At 50.7% G+C, this 19807-nt stretch overlaps 1 protein-coding gene across 1 annotated transcript; it reads right to left on the bottom strand.

Annotated features, from left to right (window-relative positions):
- Nucleotides 1–1174: 1174 nt before the first annotated feature.
- LOC132476910 (fer-1-like protein 4) lies at nucleotides 1175–19285 on the bottom strand. Its single transcript, XM_060079176.1, is given in 30 exon segments — nucleotides 1175–1502; nucleotides 1608–1699; nucleotides 1787–2045; nucleotides 2599–2844; nucleotides 3082–3180; nucleotides 4351–4402; nucleotides 4405–4454; nucleotides 4970–5129; nucleotides 5674–5828; nucleotides 6660–6712; nucleotides 7124–7240; nucleotides 7347–7597; nucleotides 7600–7656; nucleotides 7748–7790; nucleotides 8813–8944; nucleotides 9033–9091; nucleotides 9235–9402; nucleotides 9405–9465; nucleotides 11617–11778; nucleotides 11873–11989; nucleotides 12425–12496; nucleotides 12499–12600; nucleotides 12725–12859; nucleotides 13084–13208; nucleotides 13363–13519; nucleotides 16666–16705; nucleotides 18250–18314; nucleotides 18552–18651; nucleotides 18749–18837; nucleotides 19211–19285. Coding segments are annotated over 30 exon segments (3483 nt in total). The 3' UTR covers nucleotides 1175–1312.
- Between the last annotated feature and the right edge of the window lie 522 nt (nucleotides 19286–19807).

Raw genomic sequence — 19807 nt, 5'->3', positions numbered from 1 at the left:
GGCCATTCTGGAGCAGGGCTAGCATCAGACTCTGGCTCTGGACCTAGTCAGGCCTTCCCATTACAGCCCTTAAGATGTGTGGGGAACCGGCCCTGAGACCTCACCACTGCACAGCCCAGGGAACCAGGGACATTAGTAGTTGGTCAGTTTAGCCAGTCATTTCTCAGGGAGTTTCAATGTAAGACAGTAGTGGGGGGAGAAGCGGAGGACAGAAAGCAGAGTAGGGCAATGACAGCAAAACTTCTGGAGGCAGCCGGACACGAGACCCATCTCTGATGTGGCCACTTACGAGCTGTGACCTTGGACATGTTATTGGTGGGCCCTTGTCTCATTTATGAATTGCGGGTGATATTCTCAGCTGTAGTGAGCCTTGTGTTTTTGGTCACCTGGGAACCATTCCCCCTTGTTAACGGTATCCTGGGTTTCCTCTGGGAACCTCTCTGCCCACTGTCAGCTTGTGTGATTTGGGAAGAGGGCTGATCTCCCACCCTAAGCCCCAGGGGAGGGCCCCAATCAGCATATCCCATCCCACACCCCCACCCCCGTGACCCAGAGCAAGCTAGGATCCGTCAGGCCTAGAAAAGCTTTCTCTCATTCCGGACGTGAGTATGGGGAGACGTGGGGTTGCTGCAGCCATCCCGCACTTCCGAGGAGACACCTGTCTGCAAATGAGCTTCCCCTGAGGACTGCAGCGCCAAGCTCAGGCAGAGGACCAGTCCTGGTGACACTGTTTGAACCCTGAGACAAACAGCACCTGAAGCCAACCAACTCCTGGGAATTACAGCTGTGTAAGCCAATAAATTCCCTTTTTGCTTAAGCCAGCTTGGGTTGGGATTTCTGTCACTTGCAGTCAAGTGTCCTAAGTGATCTGCCTCCTCTCAGGGTTGGCACAGGTTCACGGAGCACATAAAGGGTTTAGCTGCCATGGAGCAGCAGAAGCCACAGCAGCTGGGGTGAGAGGGACCCAGCCGCCGGCTGGAGCAGGTGCAGCAGGCAGGCTGCTCGAGGGCCTGACACCTCGGTGGCCAGGGCTCCTCGGCTGTGACCCCCCACGGGGCCCTGTTCTTCCCAGCAGCAGGGCCACGTGGGCAGCCTCCCATCCTGTGCATTCATGCACCCGAGGCCACCCAAGAACACATCTGTTCTCTGCCCCAGTGTCATTTATTATCTGCAGCATGTGTTCAGGGGACAGGGTGGATACCCCGTAAGGTTTACACAGAGAAAGCAGGGAACGCCAGGAGGGTTCCCATTGGTGGGAAGGACACCAGGGGCAGGAGTTGAAGAGCTGGCGTGACGGGATGAGTGTCCAAGGTCAGGGGTGGTGGAGGGGGCGGACGGTGGCCTGGCTGATGAGGCCAGGCCTGGTGTAGAAGACGAGCAGGAGGAAGACAGTGATCAGCGCCGCCAGCAGCAGCAGGATGCGCCAGCACCGGCGCCAGACGAAGAAGACGGAGGTCTTCAGCGGGTTCACAAACCAGTTGGAGGAGGTTTTGGGGTGGCTGCGGGAAGCAGGTGGTGTCGGAATGATGAGGAAGCCGCCCGGCTGCCCCCTCCCCCCTCCCCCAGGCTCTGGCCCTGCCTCCTGCACTGCACCGCCCGCACCCTTGGGCTTCTCCGAGGGTTCCGGCTCCTTGCGCCTCTTTCCCACTGGAAAAGCCTCCTCCACAGTCAGCAGCTCAAACTCTGCCTCCACCTTCCCCTGGAAAAGGGGCGAAGGAAGCCAAGTTCTTAGGCCGGCTCAGGCCTGGCCCCCGCCTGGCCCGGTTCCTGGCCTGGCCACACCCACCGTGAGGATGTAGACGTTGCCTCCTGAGTCCGCGAACTCTTAAGTCTTCTGGCGGCCCTTCCTCCTCTTCTTCCTCTTCTTCTTGCCAGCCTGAGCCTCCGGCGCCCGCAGCTTCACTGCAGACCACCAGTCCCGCAAGCAGCAGCAGCGAGACAGATGACACCTTGGCCTGGCCCCATCCCGGACCAGCCACACGGAGCACAGCTCGGGGCCCCAGGCCCCTCGCCCCATGTCCGGTAGCTGCAGCTCCAGGGATCCTGCAGGTCCAGAGCTCTCTGGGTTAGGCAGGAGCTCAAGGTCTATCTGAACCAACCTCCCCTCCCTGAGAGTGACACCAAGGAAAGCGGAGCCCAGAGGTAGAAAGTGACAAGATGGCTGAGAGCATCTTGGGGGAGGGGCAGCACAGCGGGATTGTAAATCGGGGCATCCAGTGTTAGAATGTGGCGGTCAGGCCACAGCTATGGACCACACACCACAGCCCAAATGTCAGCAGGTTGTCAGACCCTGATGATACAAGGCCCAAGGATGGGACCAGACCGCCAAAAGCAGGGCCTAAAGGCCATGGAGTCAGAGTCCAGTGTAACCCGAGCTCAGGTCAAATTAATTGAGTGGGAGATTTGGGTGGAAATGGAGGTTATGGTGCTCAGAGCTGAATACGTTCAGTAATTAGGCCAGAAAGCAGACCTAGAGTCTGAAATCCAGGCTTGAGGATTGGGGTAGAGTAGGGAACCCAGGGGAGAGGGGACCGGGCAATGAGGGCAGAAATCGGGGCCAGGGGTTGAGGGAGGAGGGCAGCTAAGCAGGAGCAAGGAAGTCGTTCGTTGGCGGAGATGCAGTCATGGTCCCAGACCTGCAGGACCAGCACAGACGGCTGCCGGAACTCGGCTTCCTCCAGGGCGAAGGGTCCAGGCCGGCAACGGCAACGGACGCTCACCTCTCGCTCGGCGGTCAGGTAGTCAAAGTGGAACACGAAGCGCCCGTTGAAGTTCTCCTCCCCTGTCAGAGAGTTCAAGTGAACGTCTGTCTCCTGCTTGTCTCGCTCCAGCCCCTTCGCCCGGCTGGAGCCAGGGGAAAGATGCAGGCGGAGGGGATGGGCATCCGTGCTGGATGAAGCCCAGAAACCGGCTCCTCACCTAGCCCGCCCCTCCACTCACCACCAGTCTGGTCCCTCCACCCAGCTCCAGGTGCCATTGAGGGCTTAGGGGACAGGGCTCTGGCTCAGCCCAGGGCCCAAGCCCCTGTTCGAACTCTCACCTCAGGGCACAGCCATGTGTCCGCTCGGCCTGTAGGCCTACCTTTTCACATAGATGTCACTCGACATCTCTCCAGTGAGTGGGTTTGCATCATCCAGAACTACATCCTCTGTGTTCCAGATGATGACTCTGAGCTCATAGCTGAGGGATGTATTGGGGGAGGGTTTTCAGACTCTCGAGAGGGGTCCTGGGAGGGGCTGCAGGAAGGACCTGGGCCAGAGCCACTGACATGCATTGAGCACCTGATGTGTGCCCAGCTGGGTGATCAGGATGTCTGTGGTCCCTTGAAGGGACAGCCCCGGTATCACTGACCACCCCCCCGCCAGATGGCACCAGGAATGGTCTGCTGACCCAAGCTGGGCCAATGGGCTTCTCCCGCCCATAAATTTGGAATCAAGACCCTGAAAGGTTGACTCAAAAAGCATCAGATGCAGAGCTGGAGCCACCACAAGCCAAAGTGCTGTGCAAGCAGAGAGACAGTCTGCAGAGAGACACCAAGTGGGGATGACAGCACGCAGCCCCTGGGGGACAGAAGGAAGGGCTGTGACATTCTTGATGCTACCCCAAATAGCCCTGTCCTTGTCTGTCATGAGGTTTCCCGGATATCTATTGTTTTCTTTTGCCCCGTATCAATTTCCCCTCACTTGTTGACAGCACTCTGATTTTCTGTTGGTGACTCCCACTCCACCCCCACTACTGTCAGTCTGTGTGATCCTGGTGGGGCGGACCAACCCCTCTCTGGCTCCAGAGGTGGGTATATCACCTACGACATCACCCAGGACTGGCCAGTCAATGCATTACAGCTCCCTGATCACAAAGATTGGTTCAGGAATCAGCATTTGACCCAAGCTGGTCCAATGAGAGTCAGCTCGAGACTTTTGCTCTAACTGGGAAAGATGTGTTTTTTCTACCTGCTCAAGTAGTCTGGTTAGTAAACCACTGTTAAAAGCCACTCTCACCCCAGACTGTGTAAGTCTCCATGAGAGTGACACCAAGGAAAGCAGAGCCCAGAGGTAGAAAGTGACAGATTGCTGACATCTGAAGTGTACACACCCTCCACTCAGAGTAGCTCAGGTCAAAAGGGGGTTAACTGGTATTTAGACTGTTTCAGTTGCAAGTGACAGACACCCAACTCACAGTGGCTTTTGAAAAAAAAAAAGGGAATTTAATGGCTCACCTACCTGAAGCCTGGATCAGCTCTGCCTGCTTCATGGGGGCCCTTGCACAGGTTTTCAGAGCGCCCTTGTCCAAGATGTGGGCTGTCCAAGATGTGCCCACCCCATGGGAGGACGGACCAGGACTCTCTCTTACCTGATTGGCTGCCGAGGCTTGATGTCAACTGGAGGTGGGGCGGGCACATCTGGGGGAAGATGTCAATCCACACATGAAAGGATCCCTGGGGGCACAGGAAGAGGCTAAAGGGTCTTGCTGGGTCCCACCCCCGCTAACGGCCCTGTGGCCAGAGGCTGTGCCTTGCCCCAGGTGGAGAGAAGAGCTGGGGTCAAGAGGGCAGATCCTGGGGTATGAGGATGAAGGTGGAGTCTGAACTGGGAATTCCAGGGTTGAGGTTAGCCTGAGGGTTCAGAGATGAGGCCCCAGAAGTGGAAGGTTGAGATCAAAAATAAGATCCAGTGTTCCCAGGTCCAGATCCTGGGAATCTGGGGTAGAGGTCAGGTTGGGAGTGCCAGGTCTGAGCCTTGGTGGCCCAGGGGTGGGGATCCTTCAGAACCAGAGTCCAGGGTGTGGGTGTGGGGTCCAGGATGGAAGTCCAAGACTGGAGTGGGGATGCTGGGGACCAGGATCAGGAGCCAAAGCCAGAAGTGGCAGTGCCCAGGTGGAGGTCTTGGAGAAAGGGCATCCTGGGGGCCCAGGTCCAGGACCAGGTGGGAGTCCTGGGGTTCCGGGGTTGGGTGCTGAGCCCTCCTTCAACTGCAGCAGCCCTGGGCTGTGGCGATGGTAGAGGGGCCGTGTTTCTTCATGCTCAGGTACCAGCTGGATCCCAAGCCCAGGCGTCTCCTGCCAGCGCCCCAGCACCAGAAATGCCTGAGCCTCCTCGGGGACCTCACTTGCCACCTTGGAGTCCCCACTACCTGCAACAAGAGGTGTATGAGCTTGGGTTCCGCACAGTTCCCAGCTCTCCTCCCTTCCTCCCCCCGCCCTCAATAGACACTCTAGGCTGAGGCGGCTGCTGCACTGGACAAACCCGTGGGCTGGGAGGGCAAGTCCACAATGCACAGAAAGCTTTAACAACTTCTGCCAGTGAAAAGCCAGCAGTCAGGGGGGCAGTGGGATTGGAGGCTTTGTGGCCTTTGCGCAGACCTAGTTTAGAGAACAGACCACTGGCCATATATGAAGCATGAGCTAAATTCTGCATCCATATTTTATGTTGTATGGGACCCCTGTGTCCCCAGTTAGCTATGGCTCTGAGGGGTTCACTAGGGCTCCCTGGAGATCTCACACTCAACAACAAAGACCATTTTCTCTCCACTATCATCCTTACTCAGCCAAAACTCACCTCCTCTGCTTGCAGAGGGAGGCGGGCTCTTTGTGGGGCACACTAGGCTGGGCACCAGGGTCCCCCTGTACTTTGTTCTTCCATCTTGCTCCCTCTGGGCTGTGGAGAGGGGCTGGTACCTGGGGGCAGGGTCTCTGGCGGTGTCAGAAAGAGTTTGCTGCCCACCTTGACAGCCCCGGCTCGGTATTCAGGTGGGGGGAGGCCACAGGGTAGGCACAGCACCGCCAGGATCTGCGAAGGCCGAAATGCGTCACACCAGGCACTATAGCCATCCCTGCGGCAGAAAAGGAATGTGCCTCAGTTGGATCCAGCATATGAACGTACTTGGGCACGGGCAGGGATGGGTGCCCTTGAGGACCTGGGATCCAGGTTTGTAACTCCTCTCCGCAATGAGAAGCCTGCACACCTGAGACTGTTTTCTTATATATTTTATAATTTGGGATTGTGAACCCAAATCTGGTTATCTAAATCTAGGGAAGTCTGTGAAGCCTGATTTGGGACTACTTTAAGCCAATCTCTCAACTTTGAGTTTTGTGGACTAAGCAGATAATAAAAATTCAAGTCTTAAATCAATGTGAGGGCAAAACTCTAATAGTAAATCCTCAGGGAAGACATTTTTTCTATTTCCCCCAATTGGAACAGAGGCTGAGATAGACCATTTACCTTACAGGCTTCTTTCCCAGTGGGTGGGCTTCCTTTTGCCCACCTTTCACTGAGAGTAGAGCCCTTCCTGGGTGCTGCTTCATGCAAGGGTCTTGGTTGTGTCTCCCACCTTGTATAGGCTATTAGATATTAGAACCTAAGGCTTGGGGTCCAGGTATGGACAAATCCTCTCAAGAGAATCTGACTTCAGGGCTTGTTCAGGGATTCCTGCTGTTTCCTCATTTTGGCCCATTGGGAATTCCCTTTCTTATGAGCTTAGCATTTGTTTAAAAGATTGTTTATCTAGCATTTCTAGATCTATTATATCAAGAATTTATTTCAGACCATCTGGTCTGCAATGTTGCTAGAAGTAGAAGGTCCAGATGATGTCTACTATCTAATGTATGCACTAGGATGCTTACATTATGGTAGAAGCATGCCACAGAATGTTTCTTTAAATTACATCTTAGTCAGAATGCCTATATTTAAACGAGATGAAAGTACAGCATCTGCTCTCTGCCGGGAGTGAAGGGGTAGCAACCCACTCATTCCCCTCACTCCCTGAGATGCCTTTAAGGCAACTTCAGGGCCCTGTTGAGCACTGTATGAAGACTGCAGCAATGGGAGGACCTGTACAAAGGTATCTGATGACAGGCCATCACAAAGCTTTACAGAGTTGTGCTCTTCCTGGAATTATACTCCCCATTCTATGAGACTAGAACTACAAATAAGGAATTAGGGGATCCAAGCTCTAAATTCAGGTTCTGCTGTGAGCAAGATGTGTAACCCTGTGAAGTCTCTTACGTTTGTGCCTAAGATTTCCCATCTGAAAAATGAAAAAGCTGGACTCTGATCCCTTCAGTCTGTAGGTTTTGTGTACATTACCTTTGCCGGAGTTAGAGGCATGCCAGGCCAATGGATGCTCACCTTTACAACATATACTCTGACTAGAAGCTTGATGGGCCGATTCTGTGGGATCCCCCTGGAGATCTGGGGATCAGAGAAGGACACTGCCTCTGATTCAGGGTAAATGAGGTAGGAGCCCTGGGTGGGATGGGGGGGGGGTATGGAGCAGAAAAAACACTGGTAAGACAGTCTTCCTGCATCCCCACTTGTGCTCCCTGGTCCCCCATTCCTTCCCCAAACATACCTTGAACTTGCCCACAAGGTTTCCAGACCCTTCTTCTCCATCTCCATCCTGACCCCCTTGCCCTCGATACAGGGGAAACACATTCAGCCAATCTTCAAAGTGGTTAAACTCTTCTTCCAGGGAGCTGTTGTAAGTCTGAAAGGTGAGGGCCTCGGTGACAGCTTGATGTCCAGAATCCGAGCAGAATCCCCTCTTCCAACACCCAGTTACCTTCAGAGTGGCGATTGCTTTTTTCTGGGACACAGAGCCTTGACTTCAGCCTTACCCTGGTCTTGGGCTTCCCCATCCACAGAAAGGAGATTGCCCCCATCTGGGAACAGCAGAAATGACCCGTTAGAAATACTGGTGTGGGGGTAGGGAGGGAGACAGAAAGAGGAAAAACAAGAAAGCCAGTCTCTTACCTGAATCCCCAGCATCATCCATTTCGTTCTCATCAAAGTTGGTCTGAAATCAAAGCGCAGGTCAAAGATTCTTCCCTACCCTTTACCTCCTTAATCTACCCCTTTTCCAGGATAGGGAGTTGGAAAACTTTAGCTCAAGTTCCAGCTGGGTAAGCCACTTGCATTTTCAAAGCCTTAGTTTATCATATAGTCCTGATATGTAACCACCAGGTACATGTGGCTATTGAGCACTTGAAATGCATCTGGTCCAAACTGAGATGTACTGGAAGTATAAACTACACACCAGATTTTACAGACTAGTATAAAATAAGACTATAAAATATCTCATTATTGAATTTCCCTGGTGGCACAGTGGTTAAAGAATCCACCTGCCAATGCAGGGGACACGGGTTCGATTCCTGGTCCGGGAAGACCCCACATGCCACGGAGCAACTAAGCCTGTGCACCACAACTACTGAGCCCATGCTCTAGAGCCCGCGAGCCACAACTAGTGAAGCCCGTGCACCACAACTACTGAAGCCCATGTGCCTAGAGCCCATGCTGCACAGCAAGAGAAGCCACCACAATAAGAAGCCCTCATACCGCAACAAAGAATAGCCCCTGCTCACCGCAACTAGAGAAAGCCCACGCGCAGCAACAAAGACCCAACACAGCCACAAATAAATAAATAAATAAATAAATAAAATCTATTAATTAAAAAAATCTCACTATTAATTGTTTATGATGGTTACTTCTTGAAATGATACTGTAGATATACTAGGTTAAATAAAATATATTATTAAAATCATTTTCATCTGTTTCCTTTTACTTTTTTTTGATGTGGCTACTACAAAAGTTAAAATTACATTATGTGGCTCACACGATATTTCTGTTGGACAACACAGCTCTAGATAATGGAGTTAATAATCCCCAGCTTCTCAAATTGTTGTGAAGATGAGAAAAGATGGCTGTAACAAAGAGTTCTGAAAACCTGTAGAGCTCCATGTTTGATGAGATCCTTCTTCTTACCATTTACCCTCCTCTGTCTCCAGCCCCTCAACCCCCAGAACCCTGTTCTGCTCCCACCTGCTCCTGGAGCTCCTGTAGAGATGCATAGTACTTGGACCACCAGTCGAGCTCTTCAGGATCTGGGATGTCCTCCTCCAGCTCTGGGCCTTGATTCAGGAGGCCTCCCAGAGGGAGCTTCTTCAGAGGAGCCTGAGGGAGCAAGAACTCAGTGCCTCTAACCTAGCACCACCCCAAGCCCCGCCAGTCCCTTCTCCACCCATCCCCCATACTCCATCACCTTTAGGAGCTGCCTGGGTATCCCCACTTCAGCCAAGAAGGGATCCCTGGACCTCTGTTCTGAGAGGGGATAAAAGACACCAGGAGAAGGTCAGGTAAGTAGAAGTCAGACTCAGTGCTCCACTGGAGGGTCCCCTGGAGCCATCTCAGCCAGGAACAAGATGGACTTCTGTCTGGTGGCCCCTAAGGGGAAAGCCCCTTACCTTGAGGTACCTTGGGCACCAGGTCCCCTGTCTCCTCCTCTCCTTCCTCCTCAGGGGGATCCTCCTGACCCTGGAGTGTGAATCTCAGCATATGGGGGACAATGTGGGAACCCACGAGCACTGTGCAGCCAAAGGCCCAGCGCTCAATCACCAGGATGCTGAGGGGCGCTGCAAATAAGGCTGCTCTGGCAAGTCCTGGGGGTAGGGAGAGAGGACCTGTGTCTCTGCAGACTGCGGGGGGAGAAAAGGCAGCAGCAGAGATAGATGAGAAAACAGTGTAGCTAAATATGCATTCAAAGCTCACAGCCTCACTGAGTCATCTCTGGTGAGTCATTGCTTTCTGAACCCATTTCCCAGCTAAAAAGGGGACACAATCCTGGACTGGAAAGGCTATTGTATCAAATGACATAACAGTACAAAAGTACTTTGGAACCTACAAAGCGCCATCAGAAACATGAGGTTGTTGTTGTTATTATCATTATGTAAAGGACCAATGCTCAGTTTGCTAATATAGATTTAGACCCATAAAACTATGTATGCCCTTTAATCCAGAAATTCTATATCTATCAATGGATCCTAAGCAGGGGGCGGGGACAACAGTTATAATACTGTATTGTTGGCTTTATTTTACATATATGTGACAGTTACAGCACAAAAGGGGGAAGAAATTAATGGAGCTATAATGGAGAAAAGTATTTCTATTTTACTGGAACTAAATTAGTATTAATCTGAAATAGATTGTGAAAAATCAGTATGCATACTGTAATCCCTAGAGCAACTACTAAGTAAATATCAACTAAGGAATTAAAGCAGTATACTAACAAATATCTATGTAATACAAAAGAAGGCAGTAAAGGAAGAACGAAAAATATGAGACTTATAGAAAACAAATAGCAAAGTGGCAAATGTAAATCCAACCATATCAATAATAACATCAAATGTGACTGTATTAAACAGTTCAAAGACAGAGATTGTCAACTGGATTAAAAAAAAAAGATGCAACTACATGCTGTTTAAGAGATGCTCTTTTGTGAGATACATATAGGTTGAAAGTAAAAGGATGGGGAAACATATGCCATGCAAATACTAACCATAGAGAACTGGAGTAGCTATATTATCAGACAAATAGTCTTTAAGACAAAAAAGAGAGACGAACTAGAGACAAACAAGGACATTTTATAATGATAAACAGATCGATTCATAGGAAGCTATAACAATTAGAAATATATATGCACCTAACAACAAAAACTGAAAATACAAGTAAAAAAAGACAAAAAAATAAAGGGAGAAACAAACAATTCAACAAAAGTTGGAAACTTCAATACCATATTCTCAATAATGGATAGAACAACTAGACATAAAATTCCCAAGGAGGCTTTTTTTAGGAAGGCTTGAATAATACTATCAACCCAACTTGACCTGACTGGTATCTGCTATAGAACCCTCCACCCAACAACAGAAGCATTCACATTCTTTTCAGGTGCACAGTGGAGAGAGGGGTGTTTTCCTCAACTTGCACTATGAAATGGGAAATGAGACGAACACCCCCTAGAAGTTCAGTGAGCAAAGTGCTTTCGGTTTCATCATCTTATAGCACAATGAAGTTTTCAAACTGAAAACTGCTGCATGTGAAACAGAGTCATGAAATAGTGTGGGGTTTTTGTTGTTGCTGTTGCTGTGCTCCCCCTTGCAGTCGGGAACCACTGTGCTTTGTCCCAGTCCCCGCCTTGCCCCGGCACAGCACTCTTCAGTTTACAAAGCCCTGTCACCAAGATCCTTTTTCTCATTGGCTCTTTATAGCACCCTTTCGTCCCTTTTTTAAACAAACAAACAAAGAGAAAAACTAAAGCTCAGATCAGACAAGTGATTTGACAAGCTCCTGAGTGACACTGCCAGAAGTTGACTCCAAAGCCCATACTAGAGTACAGTAATTACAAATTAAACAAAGAATGTATTTGTCTTCATAGCCCCTGGTGTCTCAGATTCCTTTGGACTCACAATTCATGACTTTTGGCTAATCCACTTAATCAACAGAGCCAATAGAGCACAACCAGTTCATGAATTAATCCAGGGATCAGCCAATTATTGCCTGTAAACCAAATCTGGCCTGCTGCCAGTTTTTGTAAATAAAGTTTTATTGGAACTGCCATACTCATTCATTTCCTTGTCGTCTATGGATGTTTACATGCTATGATGGCAGAGTTGAGTAATTGCAACTGAGACTGTATGGCCCACAAAGCCTAAAGTATTTAATATTTGGCCCTTTATAGAAAGTTTGGTGACCCCTGGGTTAATGTAATATAACCAGCCACGAATTCACCATCCCACTGTCCTCTTTCATTTCTCAGCCCAGCACTTCTGGCCCCCAGCCCATGTCCTCACCACTGTCAGATGCCTGACGAGCTCAGTGAAATTGGGGTTCTCACGGTAACTGGTCAGGACCTCGGACTCCACTCGCCGATCGGCCACCTCCAGCACAACCTGGGGCTGCTCCACCTCAAACAGATGCACACGGCCAAGGCCCCTCAGACCCCAGAACAGTACCTGGGGTTGGGAAGGGGGAGATTCAGGGGCCTGTACCTGACTGAAGGACACCCAGGTGTAGGGAAGGGAGGGGGATGTGAGTGCCTGGTGCTACCTCAACATGGAACTCCCTAAGCACCGGGCGCACGTACGGTGGCAGGGGTAGGTGTCCGGAGAGGGGCTCAACCAGGGTGGTCAGGTCCTGGGGCTCCACATCACTAGGTACTGAGGGCTGAAGGGAACAAGAGATCAGAGGTCAAAGAGGAATCAGGCCAAAGGAGGGAAAGCCTAGGCTCGGGGAAAAGAAATGGAGGACTGCTGGTGAAATATAAAACCAGAGGAACCTGGCAAGGCTGGATTGATGGGAGGGGGGTGTCTCAGGAAACAGCCATGTACAGGAAGGAGGATGGGTGTCTGAGGCATGAGGATCAACCCGGGCTTGGGTTCTCTGGGGTTGGAGGCCTGGCAAGGTGAACCTAGGGTAGGTCTACTTCAAGTGTTACCTGGAGTCAGGCGGTCCCAGGACAGACCTGCAGCCTGCATTCTCTGGGGGTAAGGGAGTTGGAGAGGTAACCCTGGGACATGCCCACATCCCTGGAACTGGATGACCTAAACAAATAGCAGAAGCGATCCACGGTGTGTGCCAGCTAGACCACAGCACTCTGACCTCAAGTCGGCTACTGTAGTCCAGTTAAACGAGTTCAAAAGGTGGCGATGAGCTCCCGGGCTGCCCGGGGCCCCCTTCCTCAGGGGGAAGAACTGTAACTCAGGACGCTGGTAAGGGTCCTCCAACAGCTTTACCCTCGGGGCGGCCAGTGTCCTGCCCAGGAACACAGAGGGGCCCTTCGGGGAGCAGGGCAGTGAAGACAAAAGTAGAAGAGGCTCAGCAACCCGGGGAGGGCACATCAAGACAAGAAGAGGGGATCCTTGGGGGTGGGAACCCAGGTGGAGCCCAGGCCACACTCACAAACTTATTGTGGTCACAGACATTGACGATCACTAGTGGGGGCTCCTCCTGCAGGTGCTCCCTCTTCCCGTCCACGATTAACTGATCAAACACCACGAGTTCATCCTACAGAGGGCTCAGCGTCTGCTCCAGGACCTTGAGGGGATGCAGGGAAGGAGGCAACAGCGGTCGTCAGAAGAACTCCTCGCCCCTAAGACCCTCTGGTTCTACGCCACCCCCCAAATCAGGGCAGTCTGATCCAATATCCTGTCCTGAAAATCCAAGGCAGGAAGAGAGACTTAGGGTCTTGGAAAAAGCTCAGCCTCCACCCCGCCTTGTCTCCCAGGGCCCCTCCACCAACATCCCAGCCCAGCCCTCACCCGTGCAGTCTGGCACTGGGTAGAGATGAGGACTCGAGCAAAGGGGTCTGAGAGTCCACTGTCATCTGCTGCCAGCACACCTCGGGCCTGGTACAAGTGAGCCCGGAGCTGGAAGTAGCTGAAGTCTGGGGTGGAGAGAAGGAAGGGGTCATGTTAGCTCATGGACCCCTGGAGTCCCTGACCCCAGACCCCTCCGATCCGAACCCCCAGCTGAGCATCTAGCCCCACACCTCGGGCAAATGGAGAACTGGGCCCGCCTGCCCCACGCCCCGCACTCACGGTCCCAGTCCAGGCTGAGGGGCAGCCCAGCCAAGGGCTCAGGCAGCAGGTCCAGGGGGAGCTCTGAGGTGCAGGCCTTGGCTTGCTTGCCCAGCTCCAGCCCCAGGAAGAGCTCCAGCTTGGCACGGACCTTGCCAGCGGCTGCCCCAGGTGCCTGCTGCGGGGAGGAAGCATGTTAGGGACCACCTCTTATTACCCCAGCTAGGCCAACCATCTTGCTCCTCCAAGGCAGGCCCCTACTCTCTGCATCACCAGATCCCTAATCCAAAGAGTACTCCTTGTACCCCACCCTCTTCATGCCCTCCAGCCAATGACCCATCACCCTTAAACTCCCTCTCATTCCCTATCCCTCCTGCCCCGACACTGCCACGTCCTATAGCCCAGACCCCAGACCCCAAAACTATGCTCTGAGCTTGCTCTCCCCTACCCCACCCTCAGCCATCTTTCCCCTCATCCCCAACACATTTAGATTCCCTGTCCCTTACCCCTGTGGTCACAGCTTCTCACCACTAGGGACCCCTGCTGGTGTCTCTCCCAGGGACACCTCATTTACAAATCTTTTGCCTCCAAATCAGCTGCACTTATAAGGAACTAATTAGTCACACTCCCATTTTCATAACCCTGCTCATCTGTCAGAGCCTAGTCAGCAAAAGGGCCAGTTCAGGAGCAGAGATGACAGTATTTGGGGTTTATCTCACATCAAAGTTCACCTGGGTAAAGGCACAATCTCCTTTTGGCACTTTGGATAATTAAAAAGAGTTTGGTACACTTTAAAAAATAATAATTTTAGGGCTTCGCTGGTGGCGCAGTGGTTGAGAGTCCGCCTGCCGATGCAGGGGACACGGGTTCGTGCCCCGATCCCGGAGGATCCCACATGCCGCGGAGCGGCTGGGCCCGTGTGCCATGGCTGCTGGGCCTGCGCGTCCGGAGCCTGTGCTCCGCAACAGGAGAGGCCGCAACAGTGAGAGGCCCGCGTACCGCAAAAAAAAAAAAAAAATGTGGGGCTTCCCTGGTGGCGCAGTGGTTGAGAGTCTGCCTGCTGATGCAGGGGACACGGGTTTGTGCCCCGGTCCGGGAAGATCCCACATGCCGTGGATCGGCTGGGCCCGTGAGCCATGGCCGCTGAGCCTGCGCATCCGGAGCCTGTGCTCCGCAACGGGAGAGGCCACAACAGTGAGAGGCCTGTGTACCGAAAAAAAAAAAAATGTGATTGGAGGCTACAATATACCACTTTCAATAGTGGATAGAACACCTATACAGAAGATCATTAAGGAACCAGAGGACTTGAACAACATTATAAACCAACTAGACCTAACAGAGATATATAAACACTGCATCCAACAACAGCAGAATACACATTCTTCTCAAATGCACATAGAACATTCTCCAGGATAGACCATATAGGTGACAGAACAAGTATAATGCATTTTAAAAGACTGAAATCATACAAAGTATCTTTTTTTGACCAAAGTGGAATGAAACTACAGGTCAATTATAGAAAGAAAACTAGAAAGTTCACAAATGTGTGGAAATTAAACAACACACTCTTAAACACTGCATCAAAGAAGAAATCACAAAGGAAATTAGAAAATACTTATAGGTGAATGAAAATGAAAATGTAACATAGCAAAACTTATGATATGCAGCAAAGAGGGCTCAGAGGAAAATTTGTAGCTATAAATGCCTACATAAAAAGAAGAAGGAGGGGCTTCCCTGGTGGCGCAGTGGTTGAGAGTCCGCCTGCCGATGCAGGGGACACAGGTTCGTGCCCCGGTCCGGGAGGATCCCACATGCCGCGGAGCGGCTGGGCCCGTGAGCCATGGCCACTGGGCCTGCGCGTCCAGAGCCTGGGCTCCGCAACGGGAGAGGCCACAGCAGTGAGAGGCCCGCGTATAGCAAAAAAAAAAAAAAAAAGAAGAAGGAGGGTCTTCCCTGGTAGCACAGTGGTTAAGAATCTGCCTGCCAATACAGGGGACACGGTTTCGATCCCTAGCCCAGGAAAATCCCACATGTCACAGAGCAACTAAGCCCATGCGCCACAACTACTGAGCCTGCACTCTAGAGCCCGTGCTCTGCAACAAGGGAAGCCACGACAAAGAGAAGCCCACCTACTGCAACAAAGGGTAGCCCCCGCTGGCCTCAACTAGAGAAAGCCTATGTGCAGCAACGAAGACCCAACACAGCCAAAAATAAAAACAAATAAATAAATAAATTTATAAAAAAAAAAGAAGAAGATCTCAAGTCAATAACCAAACTATATACCCTGAGGAATTAGAAAAAGAAGAGAAAACTAAACCCAAAGCTAGCAGAATGAAGTAAATAAAGATTAGAGTGGAGAAAAATAAACTGGAGAATAGAAAAACAAAAGAATCAATGAAACCAGAAGTTGGTTCTTTGGAAAAATCAACAAAATTGATGAGTCTTTAGCTAGACTGACAAAGAATAAAAAAGACAATATATAAATACCTAAAATCAGAAATGAACATGAAGGGCTTCCCTGGTGGCGCAATGGTTAAGAATCCGCCTGCCGGGCCTCCCTGGTGGCGCAAGTGGTTGAGAGTCCGCCTGCCGATGCAGGGGATGCGGGTTCGTGCCCCGGTCTGGGAGGATCCCATGTGCCGCGGAGCGGCTGGGCCCGTGGGCCATGGCCGCTGAGCCTGCGCGTCCGGAGCCTGCGCGTCCGGAGCCTGTGCTCCGCAATGGGGGAGGCCACAGCAGTGAGAGGCCCGCATACCGCCAAAAAAAAAAAAAAAAAAGAATCCGCCTGCCAATGCAGGATACACGGGTTTGAGCCCTTGTCCGGGGAGATTCCACATGCCGCAGAGCAACTAAGTCCATGTGCTACAACTACTGAGCATGCACTCTAGAGCCCGTGATCCACAACCACTAAGCCCACGAGCCTAGAGCCCGTGCTCCACAATAAGTCCGCACACCGCAACAAAGAGTAGCCCCTGCTCACCACAACTAGAGAAAGCCTGCGCACAGCAACGAAGACCCAATGCAGCCAAAAATAAAAATAAATAAATTTATTTTTTAAAATACGTTAAAAAAAAAGAAAGTAAGGCATGGCGGGGACTTCATTTTGATTACCACTGTAACCTCAGGGCCTGGCACCTAATAGATGCTCAAAAAATATTTGTCAGGTAAAGTAAAATGATTTTTGAAACATGATATTTTGGTCCCTTTTTGACCCCTAATGATGTCTTAGCTTTTTATTATGGAAATTTTCAAAAATATACAAAATAAGTGACTCCAAGGATTTTTCACCTAATACTGCTCCCAGAGTTTATCTTTTTAACTTACTAATGCTCTTTGCTCCAAGACTTCTATGGGCAGAAATAATCTGAAATAAAATAACACAAAATAAAACTGACAAGAGTCAAAACTGCACCTATTTAAATGTCAATTATACCTCAATTTAAAAAAAACAAAACTGCACTTATTGGGACTTCCCTGGTAGTCCAGTGGTTAAGATTCCGTGCTGCCAATACAGAGGGCCTGGGTTCGATCCCTGGTCAGGGAACTAGATCTCTCATGCCGCAACTAAAGATCCCACATGCCACAACTAAAAAAAAAGAAAAAAATCCTGCATGCCACAATGAAGATCTCACACGCAGCAACGAAGATCCTGCATGCCACAACTAAGACCCAGCTCAGCCAGATATATAAATAAACAAATAATAAATAAAAACTGCACTTATTAACATTTGCTATTGATTAAAAATTGACAGAAGAAAAAAAAATCTTCTTGACAAGTGAAATACAGGGACTTCCCTGGCGGTCCAGTGGTTAAGACTCTGTGCTTCCACTGGAGGGGGCATGGGTTCAATCCCTGGTTGGGGAACTAAGATCCTGCGTGCCATGCAGCCAAAAGAGAAAAAAAAAAAAATTAATAAATAAATAATAATGCTGTTTTTTTTAAAAAATGAAATATGATTTGAACAAATCTTTCATTGAAAGTTCCCTGCCAAAGAATAATTTTAGTAGTAAAATAATTTCAGTAAAGTGAAAATGGAAAGAGTTTAATTGCACCTTATAGAAAATCAAGCAAGGAATTAAACTGGATTAAAGTTGGTTGCTCTTTTGGAGACATAGAGAATGTAGACAGAGAAGAGAGCCTTACAATGAAGCCCTAAGACATACCCATATGAACATTTGGAACATTCAGAGGTAAAGAAGATAGAGAGCGAGCAAACGAGATGAGAAGGAATGGCCAGGGAAGCCGAAGGAAAACCAAGGGTATGGAAATCAACACCAGAGGCTTTTAAGAAGGAGGGTGGGGTCAACTGTGTCCACTGATACTGAAAGGTTGAGTAAGATGAGGACAGAAAAGTGACCAACAACCAAGTCCTTGGCTGAGGCCTCCTCCTTGACCCTCTCTCTAAATGCTGGAGCTTGCCAGGTCCTTAGATTTGTTTGTTTGGGGTTTTTTTGGCCTCACCGAGCAGCATGTGGACCAGGGATCGAATCCAGGCCCCCTGCCTTGGAAGTGCAGAATCTTAACCATTGGACCACCAAGGAAGGAAGTCCAGATTTTTCCTTTTTTTTTTTTTTTTGTTCCCTAGGTGATCCTATCCAATCCCATGTATTTATTTGTGTGAATATTTGTTTAATGTTTGCCTCTCTCTTCAGATATGGAGCTCTAAGAGGGCAAGTCCTTATCTGGTTTTGCTCACCACTCAATCGTCATTGCTCAGCACTGTACTTGGCTTATAATCAGAGCTCAGCGAATGACAACAGACTGAATGAAAAGCGGGACATTTTGTACAACTTCACATAAGGTAAGTGAGGAAACAGCCTAGAGAAGCTGAATAATTTGTCCAAGTTCTCAGCTGGGAAGTGGTGGACTCAAGATTTGAACCCAGGTTCATTTCTACCAGGCTGTACTGCCCTTCCATGAAACACCAGGAAGATCCAGCCAGGTTCATCTTCGTCTCCCACAGGAGCTGCGCCTGGTACAGGGTCAGGGAGCAGCACGGAGCTCCTTAGCTTCTCCTCTTGCCACACAACCCTGGCCCTCAGAGCTGAACCTGAATCTTGGCCTGGGGGCTGTAATGAAAGGCGCCTGGCTCAGGGGCCTTGTTACCACTCCTGTCTGGGTCTGGGTTTTCCCCTCGGAGAAACGGAGCCCTCTATCTAGAGGGACTCTCAGGCTTGGGGGTGGCAGGCTGGGGGCTGACGGAACTCACCGGGGACAAGCACAGATTCTCATCCACTAGGGCCTCCTGAAGCACCAAATGCCCTGCAGTCTGTAGCTGCTGCAGGGATATCACCAGCATCCCCAGAGACCTGGGGGTGTGGCATGAAGCAGAAGAATGACCCAGGAGAATGGTCGCAAGCCACCCTCTACCCCTACTTGCATCCTTGGCTCCCCAGGCCTGCTCACCTGCGGCTGAACACACGGCTGCAGTTGACCACCTGTACAGACAGTCACTCCCCAGCCAGTGGAGCCCCATAGTGTGGCCAACGGAACAGCTGGGAATAGGAGGAGCCCTGTGACACCCAATGCTGGGCTGACACTGACCCCTAATCCAGAGCCTATTCCCAAGCCTGAAATAGGAGCCAACCCTAAAAACTGAGAGCTAACTCTAGGACTCATCTCCTAAACCTGGAACCAACCCTCCCAAACTAGGGCTGATCTGGGGCTAACTACCAATCAAGAACTAATCCCCCCCAGTCTTGATTCTGACTTGCCCAAACTGAGTCTAACCTCTCTATCCAGAAATCAGCCCCACCTCCTGAGACTATACCTCCCAAAGCCAGGAATAAACCTCCCAAACCAAGGATGGACTCAGATGGGGCACAGATCAGCTTCTCCCCATCCAGAATCCAACCCCACTGACCTCACCGATATTTGCTTCTTGACCACAGTGAATTCTCCTTGTTTCCTGGATAAAATCTGCTCAGAATTGAACCTAGTCATTTATCAGCTCCTCCCCACGCACACAAAAAAATCATCCCTCCATTCACCCTTGGCCCAGGGTCTAATCCCCCTGGACTCACCCTTAAAGAGACATAGAAGATAGGGAGGGATAGGGTTTCCCTGGTGGCGCAATGGTTGAGAGTCTGCCTGCCGATGCAGGGGACACGGGTTCATGGCCTGGTCTGGGAAGATCTCACATGCCACGGAGCGGCTGGGCCTGTAAGCCATGGCCGCTGAGCCTGCGCGTCTGGAGCCTGTGCTCCGCAACAGGAGAGGCCACAACAATGAGAGGCCCGAGTACTGCAAAAAAAAAAAAAAAGAAAAAAGAAAACAGGGAGGGAGGGAAGCAGAGAGTTGGAGACATGGGGCTTGGGGAGAAAGGGGACAGGCTGTAGAGATGCCTAGGGATGGGGTGAGCAAACCTCACCTCGAAAGCTGAGCCTCACTTGTAGGTCATGGGTGCCCGGCAGCCCTGTCAGTCACCACACACACACAGTCAGAGCCATTGTCCCAGGGCCACTG

This window comes from Mesoplodon densirostris, chromosome 16 (genome assembly GCF_025265405.1).
Source record: "Mesoplodon densirostris isolate mMesDen1 chromosome 16, mMesDen1 primary haplotype, whole genome shotgun sequence".
NCBI lineage: Eukaryota > Metazoa > Chordata > Mammalia > Artiodactyla > Ziphiidae > Mesoplodon > Mesoplodon densirostris.
Note: the sequence above shows the minus strand (reverse complement) of the source record. Positions and strands in the feature narration are given on the sequence as shown.